Source organism: Botrytis fragariae, assembly GCF_013461495.1.
Source record: "Botrytis fragariae strain BVB16 chromosome Unknown tig00000797, whole genome shotgun sequence".
Classification (NCBI taxonomy): domain Eukaryota; kingdom Fungi; phylum Ascomycota; class Leotiomycetes; order Helotiales; family Sclerotiniaceae; genus Botrytis; species Botrytis fragariae.
The window spans coordinates 712,895-727,421 of record NW_023501013.1 but is presented as its reverse complement, the minus strand read 5'-3'; the positions used below and the strand labels follow the sequence as shown (position 1 = coordinate 727,421).

Here is a 14,527-nt window from a genome sequence, read left to right as displayed (position 1 = left end):
ACCTGCTGTCCCTCACTTGGCCTGGCCATCTAGAGCCCTTCCATTGTATTCATCATCATCATCATCATCATCATTAGGAAAGACAAATTCGGGATTTTGAGTAGCTTCTGCTAAAGCAACGGCCTCCTTTTCAGCCTCAATGACTACACATAATCCGTGATAGCATGAATAGGCGCGGGCGGAGAGCCCATTTCTGCTCTTGGGGACGTGCTTGTCGGGGAAATGCTCCACGTGAATAGCCTGAATAGCGTTCCATGTCATGTTCTTCGTCTTCTTTAATTCTTGAAGTGGTGCGTAATCTACATGGAAAAGAAAAATTGTATTTAGTAAATTTCTACCGATCGAGTGCCGCCAAGTAACTTTGACATGAATAGGAAAGAGGATGACTTGACAAGAAGTCATTTGACACTTACAGTTGCGGTAATAATTATAATATTCCAAAGTCTTCTCATCTTGATATAGGAAGGTTTCGGGCTCGGGAGGCTCAATCCAAGCAAGATCGCCACCTTTTGAGGATTCCTTTCCAAGAGATTCGACGGTCGTATAACTGGACTTGATTTTCTTGTTGGCGTCTTTCTTAAACTGTACCCTGACTCTGCTAATAATTGTTTGTTTACAAATATCGATGATTCTTCGAGAAGCAGCGCTCTGTGTGTATTTGCGAGGTTTGGCGGGTCTCTTGGTAGTGGCCATTCTTTGATCGGGTAGCGGGGTGCGCTTCATTGTAGTTTTAGCTTTGACTCTTGTCGTTGTGTTATTTTTTTCAGAGAATTTTGGTATTGTTTGCTTGGTGACCTAGATAAATGGGTTTCTTGTAGGGTGGAGGTGGGGTGTAAAGCTTGCTTTGGTATTCAGGGGTCGGCTAGAGAACCAATTAAAATTGGGCCTGTTTTAAAGTTATGTCTAGCTGGTTACTAGCGAAATGATTTCAATACTCTCTATTGTGCGAAACGTTAGGAGCTAAAATTCCAGTATATTTTTATTTACATGGTGAGAAGCATTCTATCACGGGGAAGAATCACAATTAAACAGGCAAAATCGGGATTCACTCACAGATTTAATCAAGATGAAGCTTCGGAAGTATTCAATACATCCAGTAGTCATTAAAAACCGTATTGTAGAGTCAGAAAGAACCATAAGTTCATTGATTTGAAGATTGTTTGCGCATTAAAACTACTCGCGATGCTCTAAACTAAACACCATGGAACCCCATTGCAACAAGATTCATATAGCGCATCGAGATATCTAAGTTGTGTTGAATCATCCTCGGCGAGCACTCTAGCCCAGCTATCATATACCATATCAACTTTGAGCTTAATATCGACGATTGCCAGTATTATTTTGTCATAACGCTATTTAGGATGAAAGATCCGTTGTCAATATCATTAAGGGCTAGGTTGCCAGTCAGTTCAGAGCTGCAGAACTGAAGCATATTATGATATTAAACTTACTTGATATCTGTATCAACCTCCAAATTGAGACGCGAGCGCACGCAACTGAGCCTCAGCAGCAAGGAGTTCGGCAGCCATAGTTTTGCATTGATCAGCAACGCTATGTAAATAAACGACAACAGCTCTAGTAGTGAACTCTTCAACAGTAATACCTTCAGCCGCAGCAGCCGCAGCAGTTTCCTCCATTTTGTTCAACTTGGCAATTACCTGAAAGAATCTGGCATATTTTAATTGAATTCCTCCGAAGCTTTGACTTGATTCTTCTGCAAAGTGAGATCTGTGGTGTTCAAGGATCTCTTCCCATTCGAGATTGTCTACGTGACGTAGATACTGGATTAGCTGAAACCCTATATTTCGAGCAAATGGAAGATTTGCTTAGCTTTGATCCCGTCAATGATGATTTGTAGCGTGTAGATTAAATTGATAAGGATTTGCTATTTTATAAGGATTTGCTATGATGAATGGCCACTTATAATCGCTGATCAATCTATAGCACTCTCTATGGTCCTCAATCAAATGTTTGATGTCTTCGGGGTCGCAATTAATGAATAGGAATGTGCTGCTGGGCTGATGAAGTTTGGATTTCGGCTCGACGTCTCCGAAGATAACAGTGCAGAGTTTCTCGATACGCTTGTTTCTGCTTTTGGTGTTGATGCTCTTAGGCTTGGGTTTCTTCACTCCAGCTTTGGGAGCCATCTTCTTTTCAAATCCAGGAAAAGATATGCCACCACTTCCTGTGGCCTTTTGCTTGCCTTTGTCCTTGGCCATGATATTTTTGCTTTGATGTTGTTGAATGATTGAGTTATTATTTGTTTTTCTGTAGAATTGCTGTGTTGTTCAACTATTTTGTGAAGTGAGGTGGAAAGGAGCTAAACGAAAAGAGCTAGGTCATTTAGGGGGACCAAAAGAGAACCACCCAGCCGTAGTAACCTGAGAACTGTCTCTTATTGATTGCTTAGAAGAGAATAAAGAGATTTAATCTATTGAATTCAAAAAATTCCAGGAACTTTTTTCGGGATGCTCACTCATTCTAAAATACAAAAAGCAAAAAGCGGAAAGTATCATTACAATTAAACACTCAGGCAGGAATCGTTCATCGTATTATTCCAGAGCTTCCTACGATAAATAACCATGATCTCTACTAGCAGACTTATCGAAGTCATGGAAAGTAACAATTTGAATTTGACTATGAAAAAAACAACTACTATCAATCGCCCATTCTGGTCATTTTTGCAATGGACGAACTAGATGGGTAACCGAAGCTGACATGTAGTTATGGCTCATCTTCTAATATGCAGTATTTTGCGAAGCTGCCTGCAAGAGCGCAGACCAAAGTCGCAGTAGTTCAGTTGAAGTTGTGACTCCTACAAGGTGAGAGCTCAGAGTTGGTGAAGAACCTACTTAACAGACATGATAGCTACTGAGAGCGGTCATCTCTATATCAACGACTGGACCACCCAAGGTTTCTTTGAAAACTTATGCCCAGACTTTCTCTAAGCATCACCCCATAAGAGATCAATAAAGTTGATTTTTCCTCCGCCAGTAGCAGCAGGCGCTGCGTTGGTCCGCGTAGTCAAACCCGTGTTTTCCTTTCTCGCAGACCTCGATTTCTCCTCCTTACACTTCTCTTCACTTTTGCGTAGTGCTTCCCGAATTCCTTGCTGATACCGTGTATTTGCGTGAGCAAAAAATGCGGCATCTTCTGCGCCCTCGTATGGATCAAGAATTCCTCTATAACGGCGTGGAGCTGGTACGTATCGTTTTTGGGGAGCCTGAACTGGAGCGTAGCTTTTCACAGGAGCTGTTACCTGGGGCGCAAGACCAGAAGATGGACGATAGATCGTGGTGTCGCCGGTGTGAGTCCCATCTGTGTAATAGTCATCGTCCATATATGTGTCTTCACTCTCAGTTATATAGCTCCAATTCTCATCAGACATAATCAAATCTTCTCCAGAGAAAGTTTTCTCTTGTTCACGGAGAATATCTCGAGAACCCGATCCGCTTTTGTGCACTTTTTCTGGAGGTAAATTTTTTGGATTGGAAATGCTTCTCGAATCGTATTTTGGTAGCTCCATTGAAGTGAAGTAAGGTATTTTATTATAAATCGACGGTACGTGAAAATTAATTCGTGGGTTACGAAGGGATCAGATCGGAGAGAAACAAGAAATCCTTGCAAAATATTTGTGAGTGCGAAGCTTATTCTTTTCGTATGAAGTCGAAAGAATGTTCATGTGCTTTTCTAGCTGAAGGAGACAGAAATGGTACAAAGAACTTCTATGAAGACCGTATGAATGCCATTATCTATCCTTGTTTTGAGGCAACTATTTTTGGAAACACCCTTTTGGCTTTTTGGTGAATTGTGAGTGAAAAAAGTGAGTGAATTTTTTGGCGTGAAATTGATAACGCACTCTCGATCTGTCGCGCCAAAGCTATCTTACCTCACCTTATCATGGGATATATGCGAGTAATTGCGTATTTCTAATGTCGAAGGTATGGAAGACGCTCTAGATAAGTTTCACAATACAGGTGTTTCTACGTTTTTGATATCGCTGTTTTCTCAAACAGCTCTAGTTGATCTCATGAATTCTTGTGAGTAATTCTTGAACGTGAGCTTACTACAATGTCACATATTCAGAAGTTCAAATGCATATGAAGCAATCCTTTGGGTGAAAGATTTGATTGAATGTTGATCATGAAACACCTACAGCATGTAATTGTAATTGCTACATGGAATATTCTTCAGGAACAATTAGAAACGGGTCATCATCCAACTTAGTTAAATTAACACCATAGAGTCTCCATCTACTCCTTCATGTGCAAAACGCACAAATATTGTAGCACTAAGAATGGAGATTCTTCGGATATCATAGAATGTACCGGCGGAAACTCAAGATTGTGCCCCGTCTCTACAGCACAACACCATAAGATTCTCATACAAAAGCAACCCAGGAACAGCAAAGAACTAATTTATCACGAACTACAACAAGACAAAAGTGACACGGTGTCTTTCTGGATACCATATCCTCATATGACTTCCCAGATCAGTGTTTCTCTGTCAAAAGCAAGGAACAGAATGTTAAAAGCTATCACGATCTTCCTGTTATCCAGCATGATTGGGCCACGGATGATAATTTGTCGATTTCAATTCTACCCATTCCTACGTACTGTTAGTTAGGTCAAATAGATCCATGATGAAACACTTTTATCATATCTGTTGTCTCACAGTATGTGGTTACTTTGAAGATTTCTTTGCCCAGAATCTATCCTCCTCGTCACTGGAATCCTCGGATGACTTTTTAAAGCTACCTGATTCTATCTCTTTAGACTTTGTGTGCAAGCTCTTGCTGCTTGGTAGTCCAGAAATTTTACTCCTAGTAGCTTGCTCCTTGCGCTCTGTGTCTGCAAGGGATAGCACACTCTGAAATCGCTCATTCATATCGTGTGAGCTGGAAGGCTGTACGTTGTTCATAACTGTGTCTTTCTCAATGGATTCGATCAAGAAAGGTCCCAGTGATGATCGTTGAGTCGCTCGTCCGCCAAACAGACGGTCATTTACCAGGGATCGGTTCCGGTATACAGGCACACGGTCTCTTGGGGGTGAACGAGAGCGTATGTTTCTGCTATTCTGTCCTTGACGTGGTCTTGGAATGCACATTCTGCCAGTTGATCTACCCCTTAGGTTATGGGAAGTTCTGAATGCTCCGTCTGATTGCGGGGCTACTTCTGGGCGAAGGAATCGGCGTTGATGTGGAGCTCCCGGTGGAGATAGCATGCGTACGCTCGGAAGGGTGTTCGGTGTGCTATTCTGCGACATCTCCTTGCGCAGAGCGATCTTTGGAGATGAAATAGGACCGGGGGTGGAGAAACTCTGCGTCTTCATGATCGCTGATCCTTTCTTGATAGGATTTTTGAGATGTTGAGAGGTTGTCAACTTGGAATCTTGATGATGCTTAATTGATGAAAGTTTATCGGCGGAAAGATTCACAAATGAAAGTTTTGTAAGGAGAATAGATAGGAGGAGAGGAGTTTCTCATTATTATATATCTACCTGGTGTCTACCAATACGATCACGGTTATGTGCGCAAGTTCATGAACGCGATCAATGATAATCAGAACACCGTAATGATTATTCTGTTGTCTTATGTCTTGTTACTATTCTTTGAATTATAAATGTTACGGTTTTTGTCATAAGAAAAAAAAAAGTGCTCCGGAAAGAGATGAGCAGAGCAGATAGACTCAAGTTTCGAGGTGGAGAGCAGATTTTGTGATTTCAAAAGAGTTTTCACAATCTTCAAAGTCACCTCAAATTCAAGGTTTTAAAGTAAAAGCTGAGTAGTGGAATTGGATTAATTGAAATGCTACATTAGAATATTGTTACAAGGTTATTTTGTGCCTGATATTATATACAGAGAGTTCCGCACCCTCAAAGAATACTAAACTTGGTATAGCGCTTTTGCAATACAAATCATTTTATGAAATTAAGCTGATTCCGTGGGAAAGAACAACTTCATTCGCTATCTTCACATGCATGGTAATCATTGATGTGATTCACTATACACCGAATTTCGACTTTGTGAAGATTGCCGAATTGACATGAGATAGGTCATAAATTAATGAGAGCAGACTTTGACTAATTCATTTATTTTATACTATTGTCAATTTTTTTGGATTTTTTTGAATTCGACATCAAATTGAGTTTAAGGCTCCCGTTGTGACATGAAAAATGAGTTTCAAATAATCAGGGATATCATCCCACGCAGCATAACAAAGGCTACGAAGTGCATTCCTGTAGACTTTAATTGAATAACGCTATAAATTGGATGATCGTTGTGATACTAGAGAGGGTAAACTGAAATGTAATGAGACCATAAAGATATATTGCATACAATTTTGATGTCCACAGATCGGTTAATCCTCCATGTATACGCATCATTGAAACATCTCTGTAACTATCACTACCAAAAGACGAATCTTCTCTATTCCATGAGACATATAGTCAGTCACTACTTAAATTAAATAGTTCTGTTTTTTCTTTGTTTCGCACGGAATCTTGAGAGAACTCTTGCACAGCTGGCTAGTAATAGCTCGTATACCTCCACAATTGTGACCGCATTGTGACGAGAAACTTTTGGTGCGATGTTAGACTCTGGAGAATGTAGAGGCTCGGCTCCAAAGCCAACTTTACCGAGTTTCTCTCCCGAGCTTACATTGCTAAGCGTGTTGCGCTTTCTCATTTCGTTGTCTGTAAGATGTGTCTCTGATTCAGCCTTTTGATTACTCGCACATTCGGATCTTTGAAGATTCTCGCTTACTCTGTTAACAGAACGATTGCGACGGGAGGTGGCGAGTATTCCCCAAAATCGTGCATTTGGATCATCAGGTCCGTAGTAAAGGGCACTCCTGTCTGCATGAATTGTGTTAGATTAGACGATACTAAATGAATTTTCTATACTTCCGGTGTAGCTTACGATGTGCGATATCTTCTTCCAGCCGATCTTTTGCTGGCTTTTCCTTTTCGATGGGACCAGACTGAGGGGTCTGTGGTGATTCCTGGGGTGCATTAGACGCACCTGAGACGCGTTTTTTGTCGTTTTCTACCCCCTGTGATGCCCTCGGCTCCGTATTATCATTGGAAATATTACTGTCTGTCATTTCGGAAATCTTTGTAACTAAAAATTTAAAAGCACTGTAGTTGCCGAATGGGTTTCAGTGGAGAATAAAGTGAGGAATTGAAGATCGACTTTATAAAGTTATGTAGTTGTGATGGCTCTGGTGTAATATCCTGTGAGCTAAAAAATCAATATAATTTATAGCATATTCTCTTCTTCTAAGGCCACAATCAGTACGGCAAGATTCCGAGGATCATGAAGGAACCGAACAAGTAATGAACAGTTCTTCAAGCTTCGCTTCATTCTTCTATTTTATGATACCGTACCCAAAAGGTAAACAGATGAGAGGCCGATAACTCAACTAGTTATAACTTTAAGATGCTTGGTAGTTTCACGTAGTAGTAAGTAGGCTACTAAAGCTTCGGGTGTCTCCATGGCAATTACCTTTGGATTTTGGAACTGTTAAATGATCGCATTATTTTTCTGCTCTCCCTCTCACCCAATATGTTATGGAAAGGATTCGAACCCCATCATTTTCGAGTAGCTACCTATCAAACACCGTTTATGAAATTATGTGATACAGCCAACTGGGACTTTGCGCCGACTATCCTTTCCAATGTTTCAAAAGACAACTAATCCCAAATCCCTGTATACCTCATACAATGGAAATTGTCAATGCCACAAGATAAAGTAATACTTAACTTGGACCGTCGGGAAATATAAATTATACTATATAGAAATAGTACTAGATGATATAGATCTCATTGAAATAACCAAAAATTAGTCTAACAGTCAGCGAGGCGTAGGTTTATCAGCGGCTAGATGGCATAGCTAGCTAATTCGGTGGTGAATTCAATAAAGCTACACTTAGCAGAGAATGAAACCTCTGATCAGGAAAGCAATCTTTTTTTAATGCAAGGATTGAGAGGAGTTTAAATACTTCGGCTGATGAAGAGTTGTTTTCGAAATTGCCACTTGCTTTTTGCAGACATTAAACTGAGTGATCATGAGGCATCAATGTCACCCTCCATCGGCGAGTTGAATTGATGATTATGTAAGAGTCTGCACATAAGTAATCTGCTGCCATCTTACCTCCTTGTATTTATTTTGTTTTCACATTCGTATTTCATTAATTTCAAATTTTGTTCTGGATATTCTGTTGTTATTTTTTTGTTTTATTATTTGCCAATGAGAGTGAGATGCAACTTCAAACTAGAGAATCATGTCCAATTCTAATTGCTTGATGAGCACCAGTGCTTCCTATCAAGATATCTATTAGCTGTCAGTACTCAAGGGAGGTAGAGAAGAGGAAGAAAATTGGAGAAGACTTAGTGTAGGCACTTTCTTATCTCGTTTTGTGAAGTTCAGTTCTCAAACTTCTTCATCAAGCCTTTCACTCTTTCACTGACTTTTCGGCTGACTTTGGTTGTACCTGCTCTGGTAAGAGGTGTGGCTGCCGTGGTGTTTGACTTGGCCAATGCGACGATTCTTTCACGGGCGGTTGGTCTTCTCTGAATTTTGATTGGTGAGTCTTCATTCAGTTCAAGCACCAAAGTGCCTTCGTTGGTTTCTGTAAACGGATAGAAGATGTGAATCTTTTCAATCTGTTTCTTGCCCAGCGTCTGAGCATGGTCCGCGCATAGCATGCCAAATGGTCTGCCATTAGCAGTTCCCATCAAGATCTTGAGCTCGAGACTCATCGATGAATCGACCGTGAACCTGGATTTCTGGCCTGCTGCAAACTCGGGAACTTCCTGGGATGTAAGTACGTCGCGGATTGTCCAAAGAGTTCCAAGATTGACAATAGGACCGCAGATGATATACTTGAGTTTTCGGAGTTGCGACTCATTCGTGGTACCATTTGCCAACTGCGCAGTGCATGCATCGCGCCATCCTTGGTAGAGGAGCTCGCTGTTATACAAACGCTGTGTATCGACGTCGGGGATATCAATATCAGCCGCTGCATTTGAGAATGTCATGATGGCAGTTCCAGCTTTCGGAGAAACGAACATCTGTGCAACACTATCATAGTCTATCAACTTATTCACATCATCTGCAGCATCGGTAGCTGCTCTAGAAAAAAACGTGAAGAAGGACCAATGAGCACCTGCGCTTTCAATTTGCAATTGTGGATCTGAGAAAACTCGGTTGAATCCTGCGAGATCTGGAAGCACTTGATTGTGAAGCCTGTGGACGTTTACGTAGCGGGTACTCCAATCTGGATATGGAACATCTCTCGCTGGGTTATTATTGATTGCTGTTTGTATAGCGTTAAGAATTGCGGTACCGCGCTCGAGGTATGTTTCTGGGGAGAGAATTTGAAACATTCCGGAGTAGTCGTTTGTCGCTGCGAGGCGAGATGGTCGGTTAATCTTGTCCATTTTGGGACAGAAACAAAGAACTTACTGGTTAAGATACTTTTACTTGAACTAGATAGGTTGGAATCTGGTTAGAGTGATGAATTCTTTGATGGATTACTACTGCAGATGCAAGAGGATGGGAAATAAAAGAGTTTACAAAGGCTTTGAGGACAGCTTTTTATAGCCGAGTGTCTTCTTTGTTTTACCTTTATTCAGTAGCTGTCCTGTGTTTATGATGTGTTTAGTTGTTGTTCTACTGGTCTTTCCTAAGACATAATAAAGGAAATCTCGAATAATATCAAATTCTCAACTTCAAGAAGAATGGGGTCTCAAAAGAGAGAAGAAGCTTCATCAATACCCTGTGGTGGCAGAATCCGTGGTTGACGAAGTGATCCTTTTGTAATTGTCATAAATTCTACAATATCTTTATTATATATTGAATAAATCGTTTTTAAAATATTAATATAATTAATCTGATTATTGTATGTAACAAAAGTTTTTTATTTTAAAGGTATTTCATCATTTTCGATAGAATTTATTATCCTTTTTTATATTCAAATTCAAATATTATTATTTTTTATTATATTTGAAATATATATTTATATATAAATCGATTATTATATTTTGAATTATATATTTATATAAAAATTTGAAAATGTATAAATTAAGATCTTATATAAATCGTAAGATTACAAATAAAAAATATGTAAAAATAGTACTATAAGTTCTATAATTAGTTTATCCCTATTTCTTCTTATTCCTTTTTATTTTTGAGATTATGATATCTTTATTATCAAATTTCTAGATTATATATTTACTCGATTTCTTTTTTGTATTTTAATATAATTATTCTTCCTTTATTTGATATCTAGGATTATCAAAATATTCTTTTGAATCTCCTTATTCTTTTAAATCAAACTTCTACTTTGATTATTTTAATTAAATATTTTAAATAAAGAAAGCTCTAATATATTATAATTTTCTTTTATTATATTATAATAACAAAAGTATATTATTCTTTAATCTCTCTTTATTCTTTTCAAGTACAAATTATTATATTCTTTTTGTATATATTTCCCTTCATTTTCAAAAGGCTTTTTATTAATACTATTTTATTCATTAATACTCTTTTATTTATTAATACTATTCTATTCATTAATACTAAATTGTTCATTAATACTCTTTTATTTATTAATATTTTCTTATCCATCAATATTATCTTGCCTTTTGATATCTAATAGATTCTTAATTTCTAGATTGCTTTCTTTGAGATTGTAAATAAGTTAGGGTTATAATAGTAAAGTCTTTAATAAAATTGGTATTGCTTTTATTAAGCTTAATATTATATTTGATTCTTGAATATTTATATTATTAATATCAAAAAGAAATGATAATTCTGTTTTAATAGAATATATAATATTTCTTCGAATATTTTGATATTGTTGATCTTTGAAATTAAGTATTAAATCTTTATTCTGTTTAAATGTTTTTATAGGATATTAGATTAAATAAAATCTGATTTCTTTTAATACAAAACTTACTTTTTGAGAAGCTTATAGAGTCTTGATTTTAATATCTTTTTTTCTTTAATATTATAAGTCTTTTCTTATTACTTTGTTTATTTTATATAATAATATTACAAATAGTATTTATAAATTATAAATTCTTGAAATTATTTAAATTAGGGAATTTATTTAGAATATTATTTCAAATATATTATTGAAAAGTAAATAATAATATTTTTTAATTATAGAAATCGTTTTGTTTTTATATATACTTTAATTGATTTTATATATAAATCTAGAAGTATATAAATATACTAAAATTATAATTATCTTTAAAATATTAAATTAGATATCCCTTTACTATATTAAAAATCACCTTGAAATCTATTATTATTCTTTTTTTATATTTAGATATTATTATATTCAATATCAAAACAATAAATAATTTATTAATAATAATTATATAAATTGAAGAATTTTATTACTCAAATTGATCTTTTCGAATTAGGGTTTGAGATAGGATTTTATTATACTTTATTAAGGTAATAGAAAATTGTAGTATATTGAATATAACTTTGTTTGATAATCTTTAAATAGATTAATAATATAAATAATATCAAACTATTATTTGAAAGAATATCTAATATTTTTAAATATATTTAGAATTATTATCATTTTGTATCTATATTCTAATACTTATTCTAATTTTATTAATATTCTTTTAATAATACTTTTGCTTATATTTAATATTCTTAATTTACAAAAATAAATAAATGAAAACAAATAAAAACAAATAAAAACAAGTAAAAACAAATAAAAACAAATAAAAATGAATTTAAAAAAAAATCAGTTTTTATATCCTCAAAAACCTTTTTGTATTATAGCAAGATTAATATTATCAATTCCTATAGCTTTTTTTAATATTTATTATAATAACCTAGTATCCCTCCCCATAATAATAATTCGTTTTGTATATTGTATTATATCCTATAAAACTATATATTTTAATATATATTTATATAAAAGAAATAAAGATTTATTATTAAAACAAATAGCTAATATTATTTTTATAACCTTTTATAGTACTTTGATTATTGAAGATTGAAATTAAAGGTTTATTCTAATTGTTTGAACTACTTATCATATAAGCCTTGTAAATACTACTCAGAATATAAGATTTGTTTAAGTATTGATATAAAACTTAATCTCTTTTAATAAAAATTTTATATAAAGTTAATTTGATAATTCAATATCTAAATTTAATAAACAATTTCTATTCACTTAAATCACAAACTTTCTTTTTATTGAATAAAACCTTTCTTAACTTATATTTGAAAATGAGTATTTTAGATTTCTTAATGTTTTTTTTAGCCTTAGGCTTTTTATTAATAATAAACTTTCTTACTCCAATATTTTTGATTGTTTTATTGCTATATTAGTCTCTTATATTATTTATATAATCTTTAGATTTAATAGAGGAGGAAAATAAAGCAAAGGAATTTTAATAAAATAGAGTAAAAGATTACTTTTGAGAATGTTTTAAAAAGTGAAGGGAAAAAGAATCTGACCTATAGATTAGAGTATTCTGAAGTTTTTATAAAACTTTTTGATTTATTATATTCTTTAATTATCTAATAATCTCTATCCTTTTTAATCTAATAAATTCCTATAAATATTATTTTTGTATTAATATTATAAAATCTCTTATATTATTAAAAAAAATTAAAACATTTTATATATAATCTTAAACCTTTCAATAAATAAAAATATTAATAGTATTATTATAATAAAGTTGGGAGTTATATATACCAAAAAAAGTGATTATAATTATAATCTTTTTATTATAATATTATTTCAAATCAGAAAAGAAAAGTATTTATATAAAGAATTCCAAAATTTTATTTGTAAAACAAATAAAGTAAATATGATTATATAATTTAGTATATTATTTATACCCTTTTTGCTTTTTAATATTAATCAAGATTAATATCTATAACCAATTACTATTTCTTAAATCTTTTTATAGCAAAAACTTATTCTTTCTTTTAGTTTAACTTATATTTCAAATATTAATTTAATTAAATCAAAACAATTGAAAAATACTTATATTTTCTATCTAAGATTATATCTTTTAGAAAATTAAAGATATTATAATAATCAAAAAGTGTTAATAATAAAGCTTCTAATAAATATTATAAAAGTATAAATGAATATTTATTTAATTTTTATTTTATTTATAAACAAAAAAAGTAATAGAATTTTCCTTTTAATATATATATAATATATAAAACCAAAAAGAATATAAAAGTTAAAGTTATTTATTATATTAATAAACTAAAAAAATCTTTATTATATTAAAATGCAAATGAAAATAATTGAAAAGTATTAGAAAAGAAAAAGAAGAAAGAAATTCTTGATTTAATAAAAATTGAAAAGTAGATATCAAATTGTAATAATTATTAATTTATTTATTAACTTTTAATAATTTTAAATCTAATTCAAAAGTGAATGAGCTTATTCTAGGTGGGGTTGATTTGTTTAATCCTTTAATTGAAATTGGTAATAATATTGATTTGTAATTTGAAATAAGTAAATAAAAGAAAGATAATGATCTTTTTGATTTTGAGATTATTAATAATAATAATAGGGATGAGCTTAGTAATAATAATTGTTTAAATAAGAAAAAGGAAAAGGAAGAAATAGATAAAAAAAAGGAAGGAAAAAAAGATAATAAAATAGAAATGGATATTAATGATTTTGATAAAAAGGAGGTAAAACGATTAAAGGAAGAAATAAGATTTGAAATTTCTAATAAATAAAAAAAGTATATTGATAATAGTATTTAAAGAAAACTAAATAAAATAAATTATCTTTCTATAGATTTTTAAACTTTAATAATTTAAACTAATAGTAAAATAGATTATAGTATAGATTTATAATCTTTTATATTAAAAGGATTATTGGAGTAAAGCATATTATAGATTGGAAGCTATTTTATAGACTTTGATCTTTGGTGTACTATTATTAGGTTATAACTAGATGGTTTGTTAAGGGATAAGGTCAATTATTAATAATAATTTTTGCTTTTAAACTTGATAATCTTTTTACTTATACTTTTTATTTGCGTTTTTTATTTATACTTTTTATTTACATTTTTTATTTGCATTTTTTATTTGTATTTTTTTATCTACCAGACAGATATTTTGGAATTTTTATTAATATGCTTAGGTACTCCAAGAAATTACCATATTAATTATTCGATTGCTCGCAAAAAGCTGTTTGGTGGAATCTTTTTATATAAACCCCAGAAAAATTAAATCAATTAATAAACTAACCAAATTCTAATTATCTTTCCCTTCCTAGCCCATATAGATAATAGATCTATTTATGGAAAAAGTATAAATATAATATAAAACAATATGGGTTCTAGTAATTAAAGCAAATTATAATCCAAAGAAATAAGGATATATAGAATTTACTTTTTTTCCCAAAAGAGGGTGAGAATTCTAAAGAGTATACTAAGCTTCTATACATTTTTTTAAAGTATAATATAAAAAAACCGAACAATTATTTTCATTTATAATTTTCAAAATAAGAGGAAT

The 14,527-nt window shown here is 33.0% G+C and overlaps 5 protein-coding genes across 5 annotated transcripts; all 5 read right to left on the bottom strand.

Moving 5' to 3' along the window:
• Positions 1–12: 12 nt before the first annotated feature.
• On the bottom strand, positions 13–1,637 carry Bfra_010610 (uncharacterized protein; the record flags this gene model as incomplete). Its single annotated transcript, XM_037340941.1, has 4 exons — positions 13–299; positions 414–795; positions 916–938; positions 1,493–1,637. 4 exons carry the CDS (start codon positions 1,635–1,637, stop codon positions 13–15), a joined length of 837 nt encoding a protein of 278 aa, XP_037186584.1.
• Positions 1,638–1,841: 204 nt separating this feature from the next.
• Bfra_010609 (uncharacterized protein) lies at positions 1,842–3,526 on the bottom strand (the record flags this gene model as incomplete). The annotated part of the gene is made up of 2 exons (XM_037340940.1): positions 1,842–2,203; positions 2,956–3,526. 2 exons carry the CDS (start codon positions 3,524–3,526, stop codon positions 1,842–1,844), a joined length of 933 nt encoding a protein of 310 aa, XP_037186583.1.
• Positions 3,527–4,683: 1,157 nt separating this feature from the next.
• Positions 4,684–5,331, bottom strand: Bfra_010608 (uncharacterized protein; the record flags this gene model as incomplete). The annotated part of the gene is made up of 1 exon (XM_037340939.1): positions 4,684–5,331. The coding sequence occupies one exon, from the start codon at positions 5,329–5,331 to the stop codon at positions 4,684–4,686; it is 648 nt and encodes a 215-aa protein (XP_037186582.1).
• A 1,132-nt stretch (positions 5,332–6,463) lies between these two features.
• Positions 6,464–7,103, bottom strand: Bfra_010607 (uncharacterized protein; the record flags this gene model as incomplete). Its single annotated transcript, XM_037340938.1, has 2 exons — positions 6,464–6,855; positions 6,920–7,103. 2 exons carry the CDS (start codon positions 7,101–7,103, stop codon positions 6,464–6,466), a joined length of 576 nt encoding a protein of 191 aa, XP_037186581.1.
• A 1,321-nt stretch (positions 7,104–8,424) lies between these two features.
• Positions 8,425–9,441, bottom strand: Bfra_010606 (uncharacterized protein; the record flags this gene model as incomplete). The annotated part of the gene is made up of 1 exon (XM_037340937.1): positions 8,425–9,441. One exon carries the CDS (start codon positions 9,439–9,441, stop codon positions 8,425–8,427), a length of 1,017 nt encoding a protein of 338 aa, XP_037186580.1.
• Positions 9,442–14,527: the final 5,086 nt, after the last annotated feature.